This window comes from Phyllobates terribilis, unplaced genomic scaffold, assembly GCF_046119375.1.
Source record: "Phyllobates terribilis strain yellow unplaced genomic scaffold, ASM4611937v1 Scaffold_2__4_contigs__length_985480577, whole genome shotgun sequence".
NCBI classification, from domain to species: domain Eukaryota; kingdom Metazoa; phylum Chordata; class Amphibia; order Anura; family Dendrobatidae; genus Phyllobates; species Phyllobates terribilis.
The window spans coordinates 862299204-862319777 of record NW_027362762.1 but is presented as its reverse complement, the minus strand read 5'-3'; the positions used below and the strand labels follow the sequence as shown (position 1 = coordinate 862319777).

Here is a 20574-nt window from a genome sequence, read left to right as displayed (position 1 = left end):
CCACTCTGCAGCCTGGTGCCAAATCTGCCTGTGTCTTGGCGCGCTGGACTTTTATATCCAGGAAATCCTTCCTGGAGGTCACTTGATCAGGTCCAGTATCTGAATCTGCTCCCCCTTCAACTCCTCTAGCACAACTTAGTTCCGCTTGATTGTGTCTGGCCAGCAGATGGCAATCTCTCCTCATCCCTGGCACATCCTGCAAGAGTTCTTCTGATGGATTTTTGCCTTCTACTACAGGTGCATGCCTCTTAATGAAACAGAAGCGTTTGCTGAGTGCCTCTGGGCGCCGTTGCCACAAATCTAATGAAGATTTCAGGCATACAGAATGCCACAGCTTGTCATGAATAAGACAAGCTGTGACGTCACGCCCATGTTGTGCCCCTATTCCGCCCCAGCTTCACCCATTTTGTCAGAGCTATGAGAAACTGCCATGAGAACGCAAAAATTTGCAAAATTTTTGTATAACTCCACAGTGCGCAAAAAATTTGTGACTTTTCAAAGTGATTTTCGACAGAATTCTGGCATAATCGCTTTGATGAATCGGGGCCATAGTTTAAAGATCCGGCAGTGGAATCTAGGCAGGAATGACACTAGTTTGGTGCCGACCCCACATTCCCCCTGTACATCCCTAGATGATTGATAGGTCTCTCCCATGTGTGTATGTAGCAAGAGACCTGTCAACCATCTCTAGCAGCACAGGGAAAAACTGGCTGAAGGTAGCACCGGACTAGTACTGCCTCCACCTATGGTCCCCGGCCTGATCTGTAAACTATGTTTTCTCTGAAACAGTGAAGCATTATACAGTAAAGTGTACCTGGCTGCAATCGTGCCAGGATCCGGTACCTGCTGCCTGTAATTTGGGCAGCATGAATCAAGTGACAGTGTCTACCCCATTAGGCCTGAACTTTGCTACCAAAAACATGGAGTATACCATCTCCATTTAATAAAAGATCTCATGGATGCCGCCTTTCTTTATGATTATACTTGTCACGCAAGGTGTGGGAAAGACTTAAGTGCAACACAAGGGGGAGGAAGCCCAAACACTAGGGAAAGGGGGAGTGAAGACTCCTAGGCCTACCCTACCGTCCCTATATAGGTTCCACACCTATCGACGAGCAGGACCCTAAACCCTGTATGTCCCTGGACCTTGGCCCTAGATAGGGAGGGGTGAGCACTGGTCAGGCCCCACTACAAACTAAAGACAACAAGATAGACAAAAGGGATTAACTTAGCTTGAGCAGACACCAGAGGAGTAATGGCAACTGTCCTCCAAGGGCACCAGAGAAGAAGCCAGCCAACAGCTAGGGCTCGAAGCATGCACAAAGGTACATAGAAGTATCACCGGTGATTGCCTGGAGCAAACTGAGGGTTTTTAACTCACATGAAAGGGTGTGTCAATTAACAGAAGAGGGAGGTCTCCGCTGGGTCTTAAAGGAAGAAGGATTAAGAAAGTGTCTGCAATGCCAAGCGCAGTGACCTTCTACAGCTAGATCGAGAGCGACTGTATTACACCTGACACACCCGTGACAATACTTTACCACATGATTTTGCTGAGGGTGCTTCCTGCCATTTTGCTGGCAGAGGAAAAAAAGTGAAATTGGAGATGGAAAGAGAGATTGACTTTATAACGGTCTCAGGCAATAGACTCTAATGCTTTGGAGGCAACATTTTGGCAAAGTGCAGAGTGCATGCAGTGTAGTACTGCCAATGGCGGCAGGTCACGCGGCTGCTATCGGGCCTGTGAGCTGGGTGGGCCTGCTGCTGAATGGCCCCCCATTTACCGTTCCAACATCCGCCGTATATCTAAGGCCGAAGTAGGGAGTATCTGTATGGAGTGCTCATGCTCTAAACTAACTGCTGCGATAGGAGCGAGCTCAGATTGCAGCAGTGTAAACCATTAGATGTCATAGTGACCAGCAAGCATGGCAACTAAATGGTTAGACAGGGGATTCCTGTGTCAGTGCCTTAGGGATCTCATCAGGGGCCCCAATTTTGACCTTTGCTATGGGCCCCTTGGGACATAACTGAATTTTGCCTAGACAGATTGTGAACTTAGTCAGTGACGGCCTTTAAAACAACAAACTGTGCTTTAGTCACACTACCCAGGTCCAGCGTTCAGTGTCCACTGCTGTTTATTATTGTTTGTAGAGCTGACGTCACATTGACAGCACTGCAGCCAATCACTGAGTTCAGCAGCTCTTCCCAAGTTAAGAATGCGAGCTGCATAGAGCTACTGAGCTCAGTTATTGGCTGAAGTACTACCTCAACACGGCAGATAACAGATACCAGAAGCAGCAGTAGAGGCTCAACACTGGACCCGGTGAAGGTGAGAAAGGTACTATTTGTTCTTTTAAAACTGCAACCAGGGAAAAGGGGTATTCTGAAACCGAGAAATCCCTTTTTCGGTATGTACCTGAACCTGCCTAAAAAGCACTAAAAAACTCCAAAAAGAATGAACGTTTGCACAGGAATGTGAAAACAACTTGCTGTGCATGCATTCATTGCTATGCAATGCAAAGAGTGAAGTCCATGGATATGTGGCTTTGCGTCGCTGGGGTCCTGGATTCAAATCTCACCAAGGAAGACAACATCTGCAAGGAGTTTGTATGTTCTCCCCGTGTTTGCGTGGGTTTCCTGCAGGTTCTCCGGTTTCCTCCCACACTCCAAAGACATACTGATAGGGAATGTAGATTGTGAGCACCAATGGGGACAGCAATGACAATATCTGTAAAGCGTTGTGCAATTATATAAGCAAGTAATAAAATAAATATCAACACAAAATAATTTGATCTAGGACATAGGGCGAGTTCATACATAAAGTGCTAATGTTTTATGTTAATCCAAACGAAATACAGCTTTACTGTAAGTCTTAATATTGTGGTGGTCACAAGTAAGGAAAGCCAGGTTGGACACCAGGGGTCGCTGATATGCCGTTTGTGACCGCAATCACCCGGCACACTTATGGCTGGTCCGGGTTACGTTCCATTAGACCTTGCCATCATGGAGTGTAGCCTTGGCAAACACTGAATTTATAAGCCAAGCATAGCCTGAATAAGGTTAAAAATAAAGCCAGCTAAATCTACATCACAGCCCATGACCTACCTCAATATTCACATTTTGCAGGATTACTTTTCTATACTTACTTTCCAGATCACTGAGGAGTTGGTTGTTATGTAGTTTCACAGCACGATGTTGTTCCACTTGGTCTTCCAGTTCAAAAATGGTGTCCTTCATGTCTTTTATCTCGGACTCTCTCTCGCTGCTCTTCTCCTGCAGCTTCTTGTTTGCAGATTTCAGCTGCTCTTCCCTCTGGTCACCCAGCTCCTTTAGGTCATGGCACTCCGTTTCTACCTGTGGCAGATTAGACAGGAGAAAAATATTTAGGCCACAATTCATCATTACGGGTTATGCAAGTACATTTTTTGCCTTGTCTTTCGTTTTGCACTGGCAGATTTTGCACGAAAACAAGTGCACAATGTTTGACGACTTTACGATAATTCAAAGATCCTTTTTCTTTACCTTTCGCACCTTTTAGGCTTAATTCTTATGATGAGTATTTGGTGCGTTTTTGATGTTGCAGATTTTCTAATTAACAAAATTAGGTGACTTAAGTTTTTTTATTGCGTTTTTTTTTCATGCGTTCTATCCCTTTTTTTGCTGCAGTTTTTTCTCCTTTTAGTAAGGTTTTAAATAAAACTGATATTTTGAATACTTCCTGGTATTTGGCTTTAATAAAACTTTACTGAAAAAGTCGTGTGCGGATTACATATTTTTAATGCGTTACCGCTGTGGAAATGCACTAAAAACGCAGACGAGTTTTTTCACTGTGGATTTCCCTCATCTCATTCAAGTCTATGGGGAAAATCAGCAACTAAAACATTTACTGAAAGAAAAATTGACACAGTGCAGATTTAAAAAACGCACTAAGGGGGCACCTTTAGGCTATGTTCACACATTGCGTTTTTTTTTTTTGCTGCAACAAAACCTGATCTCTTGCCAGGAGGTTTGATCAGGATTTTTCTTGGTTTTTTTGCTTGTTTTTTGCTGCATTTTTTTGACCATCCTTTTGTCTCTTTATGCATGTACATAAAGTTCAGTGGAAAAAAAAATCTCATTCTGATTTTGTCACAAAAAACGCTGAAAAATCGACACCTGCGTTTTTGGTGCATTTTTTCAGCATTTTTTTCATCACCCATTACTTTCAATGGATGAAAAAGCATTGAAAAATCGACACCTGCGTTTTTGGTGCGTTTTTTCAGCGTTTTTTTCACCACCCATTACTTTCAATGGATGAAAAAACGCTGAAAGAAGTGACATGCTCTATTCTGCAAAAAAACATGCAAAGCATAAAATACTGATCAAACAAAATCCAAGGTGTCTGCATGAGATTTCTGGAAACTCAGACTTTGCTAATACTGCAAAACACAGCTATAAATTTGCATAAAAAAGCATTTTAAAAAAAAACACAGAAAAAACGCAATGTGTGAACATAGCCTTACGCTGCGTGAAAAAAAAAGCACAATGTGCAAGACATTTGTATAACTACCCTACGCTTTGTTGAAACTTTAAGATGCCGCATTTTTTTGTGCAATGAAGATACAGAGTCAAAAATGCATCAAATACTCATTGTAGGACCTTAGCTCTAAAGTTAAAAGTTGCACAATCTTTTTAAAATATTGCACATTGTTTTTAAACTGCACCTGAGTGATAGCGGGGGGGGGGGGATTTGTACAAAAAAATTGAAACTAAAAAGACACAAATTTAGGATTAGACTAAAACGTTTAAAATCAAGTTTGCAAACTGATGACCTTGAAGCTCTGGATAATAATAAGGTTTGTAACTCGGCAACTGTGCAAAATATGTTGTATAATGTATTGATAAAATTGCTCAACTATTTAAGATTCACTTTTTCTATATGTAATCTGTAAAATGTTGTCCAAATATGGACATGCCCTTTAAGTATTGCAGATCTATGATGTGTCCCTTGGGCATGTAACTGCACCCTTCATCAGTAGTGATTACCAGCCTTGGCCTACAGCGCTTGTCTGGGACTGCTGCTCCATAGCTTGTTGTGTTCATCTGCTCCGATTATGGAAAACAAATGCAGTCAGGGCTCGGCTGATCATGGAATCATTCCTAATTTCATAAGTCACTAAGGTTGAACAGGATGAACGCTGACTGTGTGTGAAGATTAACAATACCGCAGGGTGCAGACATTTACCGCATCAACAAAGGCGTGTCCATTAGCACATATGGAACGGACCCAAATATTCAGAGCCCTGGGGTTCGTCTATTACATCATTTACCATGATATATTCATCACGCCACGATCACCAGGAAACAACAAGTGCCAGACTGGATACATCATCCCAAAGGAAACGCTTAATACTTCAGATAAGCATGCAAACGTCCGTCTCATCATTAACTCGTCCTCATCACTGGCAGCTCTGATTTTATATGTATTATCAACTCAGAATAGTATTAAAACTTCTTAATCTATAATTTCACTAGTCTAGGGTGATTTCTCACAGCCATATTATTTTTAGCCTCTCAGCCTCAGTATTAGGGTGCATCATGTCCATAAGCGTGCAATCACATATCTGTATTATACGGACCAAGTTTGGACCACAATACCTGGCCCGTGGACGGGTCTCCTGAGCTGAACTAAGAGCCTCAATGCCATATATGAGGCTATTAGTTTGTATCAGAAGATCTATGGTCGTCGTAGGAATTGTGGTCCAAGCACAAACCATATAATATTGATGTGTAAATACAGTTTTATAGACAACACTAGGATTGCCTGCTGTTTTATTGTACCAAACTTAATGGATGTGGACACCTTCGCGAGCATTTAGTAAATAAGCTCTAAACATTTTATTGCCTAAACCTGTCTAATTATATATGTAGTCCAAGTGCGGTAAGATACTCACCGATCGCCATCTTCCTAGGTTTCCATCAATGCTCTGGTCCTCCTCTTAATCACGTGACTCCTATTCCGACTTGTCAGAATTACACAGCCCTATATGTGTGAGCTGGAAGTCGCTTTAACAATGTATGTCTATGGGGTCTTGCTGTGACGCTCCATAGATTTAAATTGTGCGTTCACGGCCCCACTATCAGTATTCGGTCAGTATTTTTTCTCAGGAGTGGGTGATAAATGTAGAATTGGTGACTTGTTTCTATTATACCTTTTCTCTGATTGTTCCTCACCTGGTTTTGTCTCCCACTCCTGAGAAAAAATACTGACCAAATACCGATAGTGGGGCCGTGGCCTAAAAGTGACTACCGGCTCACAAACAGCACCCAGTGTGATCCAACGAGTCAGAACAGAAGTCATGTAATCCAGAGGTGGCCCGGAGCAGCCATGGAAACTGGGGAAAATGGCGATCGAGGAGTATACGAATTTGTATAAATAATTATTGATTATATAATCATTTGTTTTTTAAAAGCGAAAAAAAAAGGACTGTCAACATTTACTTTTTTTTCTGCAGCCACTGTGGGCTGACATTTTTATTTGAAGGTGAGTAAGTGTCAAAGCACGACACTTACACACCGCAAATATGGCAGCAGCAGGCCATATGAGACTGCAGTCTGTGTCCAACTGCATTTCTTATATTGTGGCTGCTTCAGCTGTGAAATGGGCACGCACCCTGGGCTGTCCAGCTCATAAATGTGGGTGAAACCAGGCCTCAGATTATTGTAGCTCAGAGCTGTGCTTTGAGGTACAATTTTTCCCTGTCACTGCTCACAGTATTCAGCGGCGGTGACAGTGGGTCCGGGGGCAGGGGGCAGGGGCCGTGACAGTGGGTCCGGGGGCAGGGGCCGTGACAGTGGGTCCGGGGGCAGGGGCCGTGACAGTGGGTCCGGGGGCAGGGGCCGTGACAGTGGGTCCGGGGGCAGGGGCCGTGACAGTGGGTCCAGGGGCAGGGGCCGTGACAGTGGGTCCGGGGGCAGGGGCCGTGACAGTGGGTCCGGGGGCAGGGGCCGTGACAGTGGGTCCGGGGGCAGGGGCCGTGACAGTGGGTCCGGGGGCAGGGGCCGTGACAGTGGGTCCGGGGGCAGGGGCCGTGACAGCGGCCGTGACCGTGGGTCCACGGCAGCGGCGGTGACAGTGGGTCCACGGCAGCGGCGGTGACAGTGGGTCCACGGCAGCGGTGGTGACAGTGGGTCCACGGCAGCGGCGGTGACAGTGGGTCCAGGGCAGCGGCGGTGAGCACATGTCAAGCAGTCTTACATTGTACTACTAATACCAAGCTACGAACCTGTTCTATCAGCTGGAAGCAGCTACCTCTACAGTCTTGCAGGACTGCGGCGGTAACTTCTTCCAGAGGTAAGAACAGCTTGGTAGCCCAGATATTAGTAATACAATGTCAGGATGCCCAACCTATACTCACCAGCAATGCTCAGACTTTTTGTCAGAGTTAGTGTTCAGAGTGCAGTAGTCAAATCATCACGCTGCGGCGCTCTGAACACTGACTCAGCTATGTTTAGTCGGTGTAAAGGCTCATTCAGGAGTCTGTGATTCAGGGATGTCTGAATGAGGCTGTACTGTGGAGTCTTCAAAGCGGCACCAGGTCTGGGCTCCTGCCCTGTGAGGGTGGCTTCACTCAGCAGCGAATACATGTCACTGGACGAAAATCACTGCCGCAGTGCTGGTGCCCAGATATGTGCTCACCAATTGCCAGTAATTACTGTGATCTGAGCACAGCAGCCGCAATGACATGACAGCTCCACTCAGATCACAGTAATTGTCTGCTGATCTGAGTATCTATTCCTATTATGTGAGATACAGTCCGCTGAGTCGTGTATCACATCTTTTCATGTGTGATACCGTCCATTGAGCTGTTTATCTAATCCCATCAATCATGTGACATACTGTCTGCCTAGCTGTGCATCTAATCCAATTATGTGTGGTGCAGTCCGCTGATTTGTGTATCTGATCCTGTAACAATCCACATCCTATCATGTGCGATATAGTCCACGTACCTAAATCTATTGAACATGGTCATCACAAACAAAATTGCTCCTCACTGGGATCCTAAACTTCATCTTCGCCTAACCTTTTGCCATCACCCAGAAGGAGAGGGGTGACATCAGATACCTGTGAGCAGACCCAGTCCACATTCACTGCAGTCGTAATGCAAACTAGTAGTACATTACATTTTCATGGCAAATGTCAGCAGCTGCTCCCCCTACAGTTTAAAAGTTGAAAATATCAAAGATTTTTTTTTTTAATCATTTTTCATATTTTATACCATTAAAAAATGTAAATACACACAAAAAAAATGAAAATACTTTACATTTATTCTATTGTTGAAAAAAAAATGGGATGACATTCCCTTTAAAGGCTATGTGTACCTTTACTGTATTTACTATACTTTAGATCTTCATTAAAAACATATCAAAACACTTTTTTTTCTAGGCAGACCCACCTGTCTCCATGGTTGCAGACTATAAACAAACCTGAATATAGTCTAACTTTGCAGACATTTGATTCTATAATCTGTAAAGGAAATTTGATACCCCATCAGAGAGCTGCGTGATATAAGAGTAGAGAAAGTGATACTTTACAGAGAGTACTGAGGTTTTGATTAAACATTGTTTTTTTCTCCTGCAGATCTAGCAGTTCTCTGAATGCGGAGTTCTGTATAACCCCGCCCACACCACTGATTGCCTATACAAAGAAAGCAGCCAATCAGTGGTGTGGGCGGGGTTGGACTACCTGGCAGCAGGATTACTAGTCCTCTAGTGATCATCTCCTGCTGATAAAACACTGATTTGATAAAAACTACAGCAAACAGCCCAGAAAGTCACACATGACTGAAATCAGGGTCTCCGTCTCTACATTACATTGCTCTCAGATTAGGTGGCAAAAACCTGGTAACTGATTCTCTTTAAGAAGCACAACCAGCTTACACACATACACAACTCAAGATAAACAAACATGCAAAGGATCATTAAACCATCTGCATACGCGCCACATTAAACAACCACATTCACCATTTTCTTCTAATAAAATAAACTTTCTATAAACATGAACATACGATAGATTCCAGATCACACCGCTGCCCATTCCTAATTAATGTGGTTATGCATTGCTTGTTTTCCCCTAGAAATCTTTCTTTCATGTGCACAATGTTTTAATATAATCATCTAATAAAATCAATATGTATAAAATAACTAAATAAGAAATACAAAGAAAACAAACAGTGTAATTGTTGTTTAAGCATAAAAATCTAATTCAACATCTAATATAAAAATGTAATAAGGAAAGGAAGTAAAAGAATAATAAGAAAAAAAAAGAAGAAAAAAACACAAACCTACAGCCGGATTCTATTAAATCACAATATTCAATAATTCTGCCATTTCCCTCAAGACTTTTTGCAACATCAGGCAGATTCTACCGTATTCCCCTCACCTCAAACTTCCAGGCACATCTGGAATTCCCTGACCTTTTCACATCAGGGGGTGCCGTTTGGCCCGGATATTCAAGTCTACTAAATCCAGCTGCCCACCACTTCCTTCTCCTCTTTCCCATTCCCGTTCGCAGCATACAGTGACCCCATCCTCCAGGACACAGAATAAAACACAAGTCACCCCAATGCCTCACACACAGATTTCTCTTTGGAACCAACAAAACCTTATTTTAAACACCTGGACCAATAAAAGAAATAACCCCAAAACGAACTGAACATTTAGCAATATTGTGTTTTTTTTCTGTTATGTGCACAGAGAACACGATCACTGATGAAACAGCTGTACATAAAACTGTACACTCCTGAATTTAAAAGTAACAGTACATAAACCCAGTACCACATTTAGGTCCTCGGCATCAATGCAATAAAATAAAAATCTATAATCTATAAAGATTCCCACCTCCAAGGTGGGCCACAAGGCACTGGTGCATTTTATTTTACATCAGCACCTCCTATAATTAGGTAACTTGATTAACCATTGTAAAGGACTGGGCTTATAGCATGAATATCCAATATTTGCCAGGAAAAATATATATATTTTTGTACCGTGTTAGCCAGTAGATAGAAAAATATTTAGATTTGAGAGTCCTCAGTGGTTGATACCTTTTAACGGCTAACTGAAAAGATGGTAACAAGTTGCAAGCTTTCCAGACTACTCAGGTCTCTTCATCGGGCATAGAATAACACAAAATCTGAAGAGTCCCATATTTATCACAGGACAATAAAACTTTCACAGTCCTTATCTATGAACTGCTAAAGTATTTATAGCCAGAACGGTTTGTCTCTCTCATAGTAATAGCTCTGCTTTCCGTCACCTGTCTCATCTATTGCATTATTCTTGTGCCCTGTTGTGTATAAACATATGATTCTTCAGATTTTGTGTTATACTATGCCTGATGGAGAGGCCTGCGTAGTCTCGAAAGCTTTCAACTTGTTACCATCTTTTGAGCTAGCCATTAAAAGGTATCAACCACTGAGGACTCTCAAATCTAAATATTTTTCAATATTTGCCAGAGATAATTAAGGCACCACTTCTATATTTATCACCCACTCCTGGTTTAGGCTTACAAGTACTGATGTAAAATACTGACCAAATGCTGGGCGTGGTCTAAGAGCTGTACAAGTAAGGCATTGGTCACACTGGTGTCAGAGTTTCCATTTATTTATCGTAACCATAAGAAATATGACAAGTTGCCGATTTTTCAAATCTACGGCATGCTGAAAACGTCTGCTATTTGTGAAATTACATACAGTTAGGTCCATATATATTTGGACAGAGACAACATTTTTCTAATTTTGGTTCTAGACATTACCACAATGAATTGTAAACGAAACAATTCAGATGCAGTTGAAGTTCAGACTTTCAGCTTTCATTTGAGGGTATCCACATTAAAATTGGATGAAGGGTTTAGGAGTTTCAGCTCCTTAACATGTGCCACCCTGTTTTTAAAAGGACCAAAAGTAATTGGACAATTAACTCCAAGGCTATTTCATGGACAGGTGTGGGCAATCCCTTCGTTATGTCATTCTCAATTAAGCAGATAAAAGGCCTGGCGTTGATTTGAGGTGTGGTGCTTGCATTTGGAAGGTTTTGCTGTGAAGTAAACATGCGGTCAAAGGAGCTCTCCGTGCAGGTGAAACAAGCCATCCTTAAGCTGCAAAAACAGAAAAAACCCATCCGAGAAATTGCTACAATATTAGGAGTGGCAAAATCTACAGTTTGGTACATCCTGAGAAAGAAAGAAAGCACTGGTGAACTCATCAATGCAAAAAGACCTGGGCGCCCACAGAAGACAACAGTGGTGGATGATCGCAGAATAATCTCCATGGTGAAGAGAAACCCCTTCACAACAGCCAACCAAGTGAACAACACTCTCCAGGAGGTAGGCGTATCAATATCCAAATCTACCATAAAGAGAAGACTGCATGAAAGTAAATACAGAGGGTTCACTGCACGGTGCAAGCCACTCATAAGCGTCAAGAATAAAAAGGCTAGACTGGACTTTGCTAAAAAACATCTAAAAAAACCAGCACAGTTCTGGAAGAACATTCTTTGGACAGATGAAACAAAGATCAACCTCTACCAGAATGATGGAAAGAGAAAAGTATGGCGAAGGCGTGGTACAGCTCATGATCCAAAGCATACCACATCATCTATAAAACACGGCGGAGGCAGTGTGATGGCTTGGGCATGCATGGCTGCCAGTGGCACTGGCTCACTAGTGTTTATCGATGATGTGACACAGGACAGAAGCAGCCGAATGAATTCTGATGTATTCAGAGCCATACTGTGTGCTCAGATCCAGCCAAATGCAGCCAAACTGATTGGTCGTCGTTTCATACTACAGATGGACAATGACCCAAAACATAAAGCCAAAGCAACCCAGGACTTTATTAAAGCAAAGAAGTGGAATATTCTTAAATGGCCAAGTCAGTCACCTGATCTCAACCCAATTGAGCATGCATTTCACTTGTTAAAGACTAAACTTCAGACAGAAAGGCCCACAAACAAACAGTAACTGAAAACCACCGCAGTGAAGGCCTGGCAGAGCATCAAAAAGGAGGAAACACAGCGTCTGGTGATGTCCATGAGTTCAAGACTTCAGGCAGTCATTGCCAACAAAGGGTTTTCAACCAAGTACTAGAAATGAACATTTTATTTACAATTATTTAATCTGTCCAATTACTTTTGGTCCCTTTAAAAACAGGGTGGCACATGTTAAGGAACTGAAACTCCTAAACCCTTCATCCAATTTTAATGTGGATACCCTCAAATGAAAGCTGAAAGTCTGAACTTCAACTGCATCTGAATTGTTTCGTTTAAAATTCATTGTGGTAATGTCTAGAACCAAAATTAGAAAAATGTTGTCTCTGTCCAAATATATATGGACCTAACTGTAACAAAAAGTTCTTAAAACTAATCCAAATCTATTATCAGAATATCTCCATTGAAAAGCATCAGATGTGACTTTATAGAATAGGGCAACGGTTGAAAAATCGAAATGTCCCATTGAGTGCCTATGTGCGCAGCTATTCTCATCTAGAAGTGATACAGTTTGCATGGAGTCCAGAAAGAGAAAAAACTATTGATGCCTCCATATGGAATGAGAGTCATTTGCACGTACCATAGAGTACAGCCTTACATGTACATGAGGTTCACTGCCAATCAGTATGCAAAGGATACAAGCCAGCAGGGAACAGTCTGTGTCTGCTGACAGGCTTCAGGGTGGCTGCACAAAATCCAAGTTCCTCATAGCGGCCATGCATAATTTTTAAGGAACATTCCAGTGTCATAAAACTGGAACTAATTCATTAGAGTGATTTTTGTTTTTGGACGTGAACCTGACAGATGATGAATGGTGCACGATTGACGGGCAGCATGCATTAGCCACTGGCAGTATGAGCTCAGCCAGGTATGTTTGACTTTGAAACACTGCGGCATTTCAGAAAAACACATACCTTGTAAGCTGCTGGTGACCAAGCAATGCTGGAAACCAGTCAGACAAGCAGGTCCCCGGAGGCTTCTCACTGCCCGTTGCCAGTGACTCACAGGTCTTTTACTATATGTGCATGTAGGCAGAGACCTGCCACTCCAGAGCAGAGGGTGGGGAGAAGTCACCGGGGACCCGCCTGTCTGATTAGTCTCCCATGGGGCTCGATCCCTGTGAGTCACTGGCACCGGGCAGTGAGAAGTCTCCGGGGACCTGCCTGTCTGACTGGTTTACAGCATTGCTCGGTCACCAGCAGATTACAAGGTATGTTTTTCTCTGAAATGCTGCAGCGTTTCAGAGTCAAACATCCTTGGCTAAGATCATACAGCCTGTGCCAGATACATACTGTCACGGGTTTACCAGGACAGAGAGAGGCCAGAAGACCGCAGCGTCTGATTTCACGTACTCCTGCACTGGCCAGAAGCACTTCTTCATATTAAGCGGTTCAGGTTTCTGTTGGCAGTGCAGGAGTTAAACTGTTCAGCTTAGAGTCTCTGAAGCCCCTGCTTGGATGATCTCAGCTGTTCAGCGTTGGTCATTCCCCTTTCCTGTATATACTCGCATCTGGCAATCTGGATTGCCAGTGTTAGTTTTTTATACTGCCTGGAGTGGAGTGGAGGTGTCGGTTGTTGGTAGAGGCGTTTGGAGTTTTGATCTGTGTGACGACTCAGCATTTCTTCTTAATTATGCCAGACGTAAATCCAGTAGGCCCAGAATGATAGACTATTGCCTGAATTATTGACTATTGAATTTATGTGTTTCTGTCTTCAGTTGATCAAGACACATGGAGTTTTATCAGGAGTCCGAATGTTGACTCTTCTTGTAGGTTGAGTTGATATTTGTTAATTGATGAATGTCTGTTTTTTACCTCTTATATCAACTTCTACGGTTTATTAATAAACAAATTGCATAAAGTAGGAAAAGTCTCCAATAAAATTTAATTCTCACTTTATTTGTACAAAATATAAAAATATATAAAAGGTCCAAGATAGCAATGCAATCTCGACCCATTTCTGGCTTGACTGACTAAGGGCGTAAGCCAGAAACGCGTTCTTGGACCTTTATATGTTTTAATATTTTGCACAGATAAAGTGAGAATTAATTTTTATTGGAGACTTTTCCCACTTTTTCTTTATGTATACTGGCCGAGAGTCACGGCATTGTCGGTCTGAGCCCAGAAGATATGAGCAGCAGGATGGATTAAATGCATGGTGAGGCATGTATTGTGTTTTTTTCTAATAAAAAAAATAATCTTTATTGAAAATATTACAAATAAATTATCTTATATTTAAAAAGACATGAGCGGTGGATACTCGGGCCATGTGAGTTAATATCATCAACCCTGACCCTTGATCTGTGGATGATGGCTTGAAAGGACAGTTGAGAACTATATAAACGGGGATCTGCCTCTATTTTGTGTGACTTTACAGGATGGCAGCTTAGGGTACCATGGCCCCAGCTGAAAGAACACAGATCTACTCCATTGACCATCGCTGAACCCTCAGAGACATTTGAAGAATCCAGGTTGGGACAATGAGGTCACCTGGCCACGTACCTCCATGGACTGCTAGCTTACTAAGCTTGTCACTACCTCCTCTCTGTGGGTGCCCGCCCAAAGCAGGGTGCCACTGGTTGGGTTAGTTGGCCCTGGAAGTCTCTAAGTCGCAGCTGTTCTGCAGCTGCTCTAATCCCGGAGAGCTAGCGGAAGGGTAAGACTCTAATTTTTCACCATCTTAGGTATTTTGTTCAGACTGTTCTATATGTTATTTTCTGTTTGGTGGTTCAATAATGTATTGCCACAGTGTTTTACCCTCACCATGTGTTGTCTAAGTAGTATTATGCCCACGGGAGACCCTGTGTCTTCACAATCTGTGACTGTTGCTTGGTGTTTCGACTGTATGCTTATCCTTATCCACTTTAATTTGATTTTCCTTCTTTACTTCCGGTGTTCCTCTCTGTTGGATATTTGTATGATTTGTATTTTTAGTTAGCCCTGTACATCCTCCCTTGTAAGTCTAGTTTGTGTATATTCATACACTATTACTCCCCACTTCCCTGGGTGGTGATTGGGACAGATATAGGACTGATTCAGGAATTCAGCAAGGTACGTGGCCCCAGCATCTTCACCATCAGAAGTAATCCGGGGAGCAGGGATAGCTAGGGTGCCCCTAGCGTTAGGGACAGGGAAGGAGCCCCTGGCCCTGGAAGATCTGACAGCAGAGTGGTGACATATACTGTCTGTGGTTTGGGCGACATGTATCAGCTGACCGGTTCCCTTTAACAAGCAACTGAAAATCACGATTATTAGCTGGTAAGACCAATGTTGGTTTGGTTTAGTGGACAGTTGGAGGTTTCATTCAGCCATTTGGGGGATTTTTTGTTCATGAAAAAAATGAAACATTAATCATCATCCTGTGGAGTCCAATTTTCATATATTTTTGGTAAGTGTGTCCATTTTTACAAGTAATATGGTTCTCATTTCTTGAATGCAAAAGCTTTTACTGCCCATTAAACAATAAAAGCAAACAGGATGAACCAAGGATGGCATCCAAGTGCAAGACGCTTTTTTTTCACAGACTCATTGACTGGAATGGACGAGTTTAATCCACAAATCTGATAAAAAAAAATACTTTTTTTGCAGACACCAATTCTGGAAAAAAAATGGACATGTGAACAGCACCATAGACTGTAATGGGTACATGTTCTATCAGTGAAAAACACAGAACATGTATGCGAAACATGAACGTGTGAACAGGGCCTGAGTGTATACAGTGCAGTTTCTGTAAAAGAAGCATTCAAGGGGTTATCCGGTCCAAATCGATAAGTCTGCAGTGTGTGACTGCAGACTTATGAATCCCCCCAGCACACGCACTGTGCGCTGCGGGAATTCACCGGTTTCTGACCCGGGACCGGAGGGTATGTATGCGTTGTACATACTCCTGGCCAGTAGACGCGGCCTCGTTTACATACACTTCCGCCCACGTCACTAGACGGGGCGTAGCCTTGTTCAATACAAGTGTATGGATTGAGGCCGCGCCCACTGGACAGGCTCTGGCCGGGATTATGTATAACGCATACATACCCTCCGGGCCCGGGTCAGAAACCGATGAATCCCCGCAGCGCACAGTGCGGGCTCTGGGGAAGGGGGGGGGGAATTCATAAGTCTGCAGTCACACAGAGTGACTGCAGACTTATCGATTTGGACCGGACAACCCCTTTAAGCTTAAAACTAAATACAAATTTAAAAAAAAGTAAACCTTTTCCACAATATGTGTATTAATCCTGCACACCAAAACAATCAGGTCTCACAGTGAAATGGTGAAAACTGGACTTGTTTACCCAGCCAGATAGTGATCGAATGCACTAAAGGACTATAACCTATGACCAATGGAGTTACTTTAGTAAAAGTATCCCCCATGAGGAACCACAAATCTCCGAGGGTTCTAGTTTTCCCTCCTTTGGGCTACATAACTGAATCTTCAAGAAGAGGAACTTCGTAGACATTTGTCTTATTTCAACCCATGTAACCAAGTGACAGAGACATAACCACATATGTAAAACACATGGAAGCAAACTCATCTGGTCCTCCAGAAAGAAACACTGATGCATAGGATGACTGCTGTGGAATTATAAACGACTGGTTGGCTGGTGATCAAAATACATAAGGAAGAAATGATTGAAGACACTTACACCCCATTAAAATGTTGTTTGAAGAATACTAAACCAGCTGTGGCATCTGCCCTCTCTCCAAATGCTGCAAAGAATACTACTAAACAGGTTTTCTAGAACAATTATATTGATGACTCTCCTTAGGAAAAAAATAAACAAAATCAGAATAGGAGGGGTCTGACGCCCCCATGGATCAGCTGTTACCAGCTAGGGCAGCGGCCGTATGTAAAGACTGTACAAGTGGAACACCAGCATGCTAAATACTGTGGTCACTAGAAGGCCTATATTAAAGGGAAACCATCAGCTTCTCGAGGCCCCCTCAAACTTCCACCATATATTTATTGCTACCATTATACCTTTCCCAACAAGCCCATTTTATCGTCTTCTGCATATGCCAAAAATTGTTTAAATAGTATATTGATACATCTATAATATAACGCTGCAAGCGTCCCTCTGTCCGAAGCCTCTATAGACTGTGCAAGCGCAACACGCCTGTGCAGTCTGGCTCCAGACAGAAGAATGCATAGAGCCGTTACAGGTAAGAGGAGTGTGTATGGCGCCGGTTATCACTATATGCGTTGACCCTGAAAGTATACCGCGATCTCCAGCACCATACTTACATACTTATCTGACCAGGAGGAGCGTTGCTGCGGCGACTCTCTTCTCGCCGGAGACCGGGGCAGGAGTGAAGGAGTCGGAGTCGGCGCATGCGCACAGCGCTATCCGGCGCCATTTTTCTGAAGACACATTTTCAGTGTGTCTTTAGCAAAATGGCACTGGACAGCGCGGTATGGGCACGTGCATACTCCGGCAACACACTACCCCCCCCCCCCCCCCGGCCTCCGGCGGAACAGGACACCGCAGCGCTGGAGCACAGGGAAGAAAGGTGAGTATAAGTGTTTTTTTGTCTTTTTTTTGTATGTGTGCAGCGTGAAAGGGATGAGGAGGCCACACATACCAGGATTGGGGGATGAGGGGGCGACACATACCAGGATTGGGGGGTGAGGGGGCCACACATACCAGGATTGGGGGGTGAGGGGGGCCAAACATACCAGGATTGGGGGATGAGGGGGGCCACACACATACCAGGATTGGGGGATGAGGGGTACCATACATACCAGGATTGGGGGATGAGGGGTACCATACATACCAGGATTGGGGGATTAGGGGTACCATACATACCAGGATTGAGGGGTGAGGGGACCATGCATACCAGGATTGGGGGTGAGGGTACCATGCATACCAGGATTGGGGGGGTGAGGGGTACCATGCATACCAGGATTGGGGGATGAGAGCTACCATGCATACCAGGATTGGGGGATGAGGGGACCATGCATACCAAGATTGGGGGGTGAGGGGACCATGCATACCAGGATTGGGAGGTGAGGGGGGCCATGCATACCAGGATTGGGGATGATGGGGGCCATGCATACCAGGATTGGGGGGTGAGGGGTGCCATGCATATCAACATTGGGGATGAGGAGTACCATGCATACCAGGATAGGAATGCGGGGTACCATGCATACCAGGATGATGGATAGGGTGCAATGCATACCAGGATGAGGGGTACCATGCATACCAGAATAGGAATATGTGGTGCCATGCATACCAGGATTGGGGGATTAGGTGTGCCATGCATACCAGGTTAGGGATGAGGGGGCCATACATATCAGGATTGGGGGATTAGGGGTACCATACATATCAGGATTGAGGGGTGAGGGGTGCCATGCATACTAGGATAGGGATGAGGGGTACCATGCATACTAGGATGAGGGGTACCATACATACCAGGATAGGGATGAGGGATGGGGTACCATGCATACCAGGATTGGGTATGAGGGAGCCATGCATACAAGGATGAGGGGCGCTATGCATGCCAGGATTGGGGATGAGGGGTGCCATGCATTCCAGGATTGGGGGTGAGGGGTGCCATTCATACAGGATTGGGGGTGAGGGGTGCCATGCATACCAGGATTGGGGGTGAGGGATGCCATGCATACCAGGATTGGGGGTGAGGGATGCCATGCATACTGGAATTGGGGATCAGCGGTGCCATGCACACCAGGATTGGGTGTGAGGGGTGCCATGCATACCAGGATTGGGGGTGAGGGGTGCCATGCATACCAGGATTGGGGGTGAGGGGTGCCATGCATACCAGGATTGGGGGTGAGGGGTGCCATGCATACCAGGATAGGGATGAGGCGTTCCATGCATACCAGGATAGGAATGAGGCACAGGATTGGGGAGCACAAATACCAGGATGGGGGTAGCACAAATACCAAGATGGGGGCAGCACATACCAGCATGGGAGACCAACACCAATAAAAATGCTCGCCACCGAGGCGTAGAACGGGCTCAATAGCTAGCATTATAATATAGTGTTATGGGACTAGTCATGGGAGCATAGTTTTCCCCAGACTGGTTATCCCATTAGAAAATTAATATTGTATAAAGGAGTAGCACACCAAGAATAGGCATGAAATTTGTTTATTTATTACAGCGCAGAGTGAAGTGTGCCAATGTTTCGGGTAATGTACCCTTCATCAGGCAGTATTTGAAGGGATGGAATCACATCACATTCCTCTACAGCCACTGCTGGTTGTACCACTGGGTTCCTTTTCCTATGGGCAATAGAAATTTCCACACTCCGTCTGCATCCCTAGACAGCCCAGTGATTCCGTCCTTTCATATACTGCCTGATGACGGGTACATTACCAGAAACCAGGGTTGGACTGGCCCACCAGAGAACGGGAGAATCCTACAGTGAGCCCTGGCTTCTCCTTCAGGAGAGTTCATAGTGAAAACCTTGCAGCTGCTATGGGGGCTCTTGAATGACCACTGTCCATAGCCACAGTGAGGAGAAAGGTGGGCCCTCAGAATTAAATCCTCTGGTGGGCCCAATGTTCTTCAGTCTGACACTGCCCGAAACGTTGCTATACTTCACTCTGCGGTGTAATAACTTTTTTTTTTAATATGAAGGTAGAAAATTAAAAGATAAAAGTCAGAATGCTGGCACTGCTCACACCCTCCAGGAATGTGTTAAAGGAAACATTGATTGCGGATTACCAGATATACACTGTGTTCCAAATTATTATGCAAATAATATTTTCTCAGATTTTCCCAAATTACCTATATGAATTGCAGTCATTGTAATTTTCCAGTCAAATAACTATTAGAGTACAATTGAAAGGTTTTTGTACAAACTGCCTATGATAACAGTATATTTTTAAAAAAATAAAAAACTCAAACTGCACTCAAAATGCATGTTCCAAATTATTATGCACAGCAGAGTTTTCAACCTTTTAATTTTAATAAAGAACAAAAAAATGGTCATTTTTGAAATTTTAAGCATTAGCAGGTTATTACAAACTGAAATCAAACAGTTTTCAACTCAAAACTTTATTCTAGGTGATGTTACATTTGCACATAGGACCCCTTGTTCGAAAGGAGCTTCTGAACTCTCTCGTCCATTGAATTTGTCAGATTTTGGATGGTTTCTGCTTTAATTGTTTTGCATGAGGACAGAATACCCTCCCAGAGCTGTTGCTTAGATGTGAACTGCCTCCCGCCATCATAGACACTCCTTTTGATGATGCTCCAGGGGTTCTCAATGGGGTTGAGGTCAGGGGAGCATGGGTGCCACACCATAAGTTTGTCCCCTTTTATGCCCATAGCAGCCAGAGATGCAGATGTGTTATGCGCAGCATGAGACGGGGCATTATCATGCATGAAAATGATCTTGCTGCGGAATGCACGGTTCTTCTTCTTGAACCATGGAAGGAAGTGCTGTTTGAGAAACTCAACATACATTATGGAGTTCATCTTTACCCCTTCAGGGATCCTAAAAGGGCCGACAATCTTTCTCCCCATGATTCCAGCCCAAAACATTACTCCACCTCCTCCTTGTTAGCGCCGTAGCCGTGTTTGCATGGGGTGTC

At 43.9% G+C, this 20574-nt stretch overlaps 1 protein-coding gene across 8 annotated transcripts in view; it reads right to left on the bottom strand.

Moving 5' to 3' along the window:
• SPECC1 (sperm antigen with calponin homology and coiled-coil domains 1) overlaps positions 1-20574 on the bottom strand; it is a 519798-nt gene that overhangs the window by 200054 nt on the left and 299170 nt on the right. For all 8 annotated transcript variants that reach the window (XM_073667990.1, XM_073667989.1, XM_073667993.1 and 5 more), the window contains one exon: positions 3144-3351. In XM_073667990.1, the coding sequence (XP_073524091.1) occupies positions 3144-3351 (208 nt within the window). The remainder of the gene's footprint in view (positions 1-3143; positions 3352-20574) is intronic.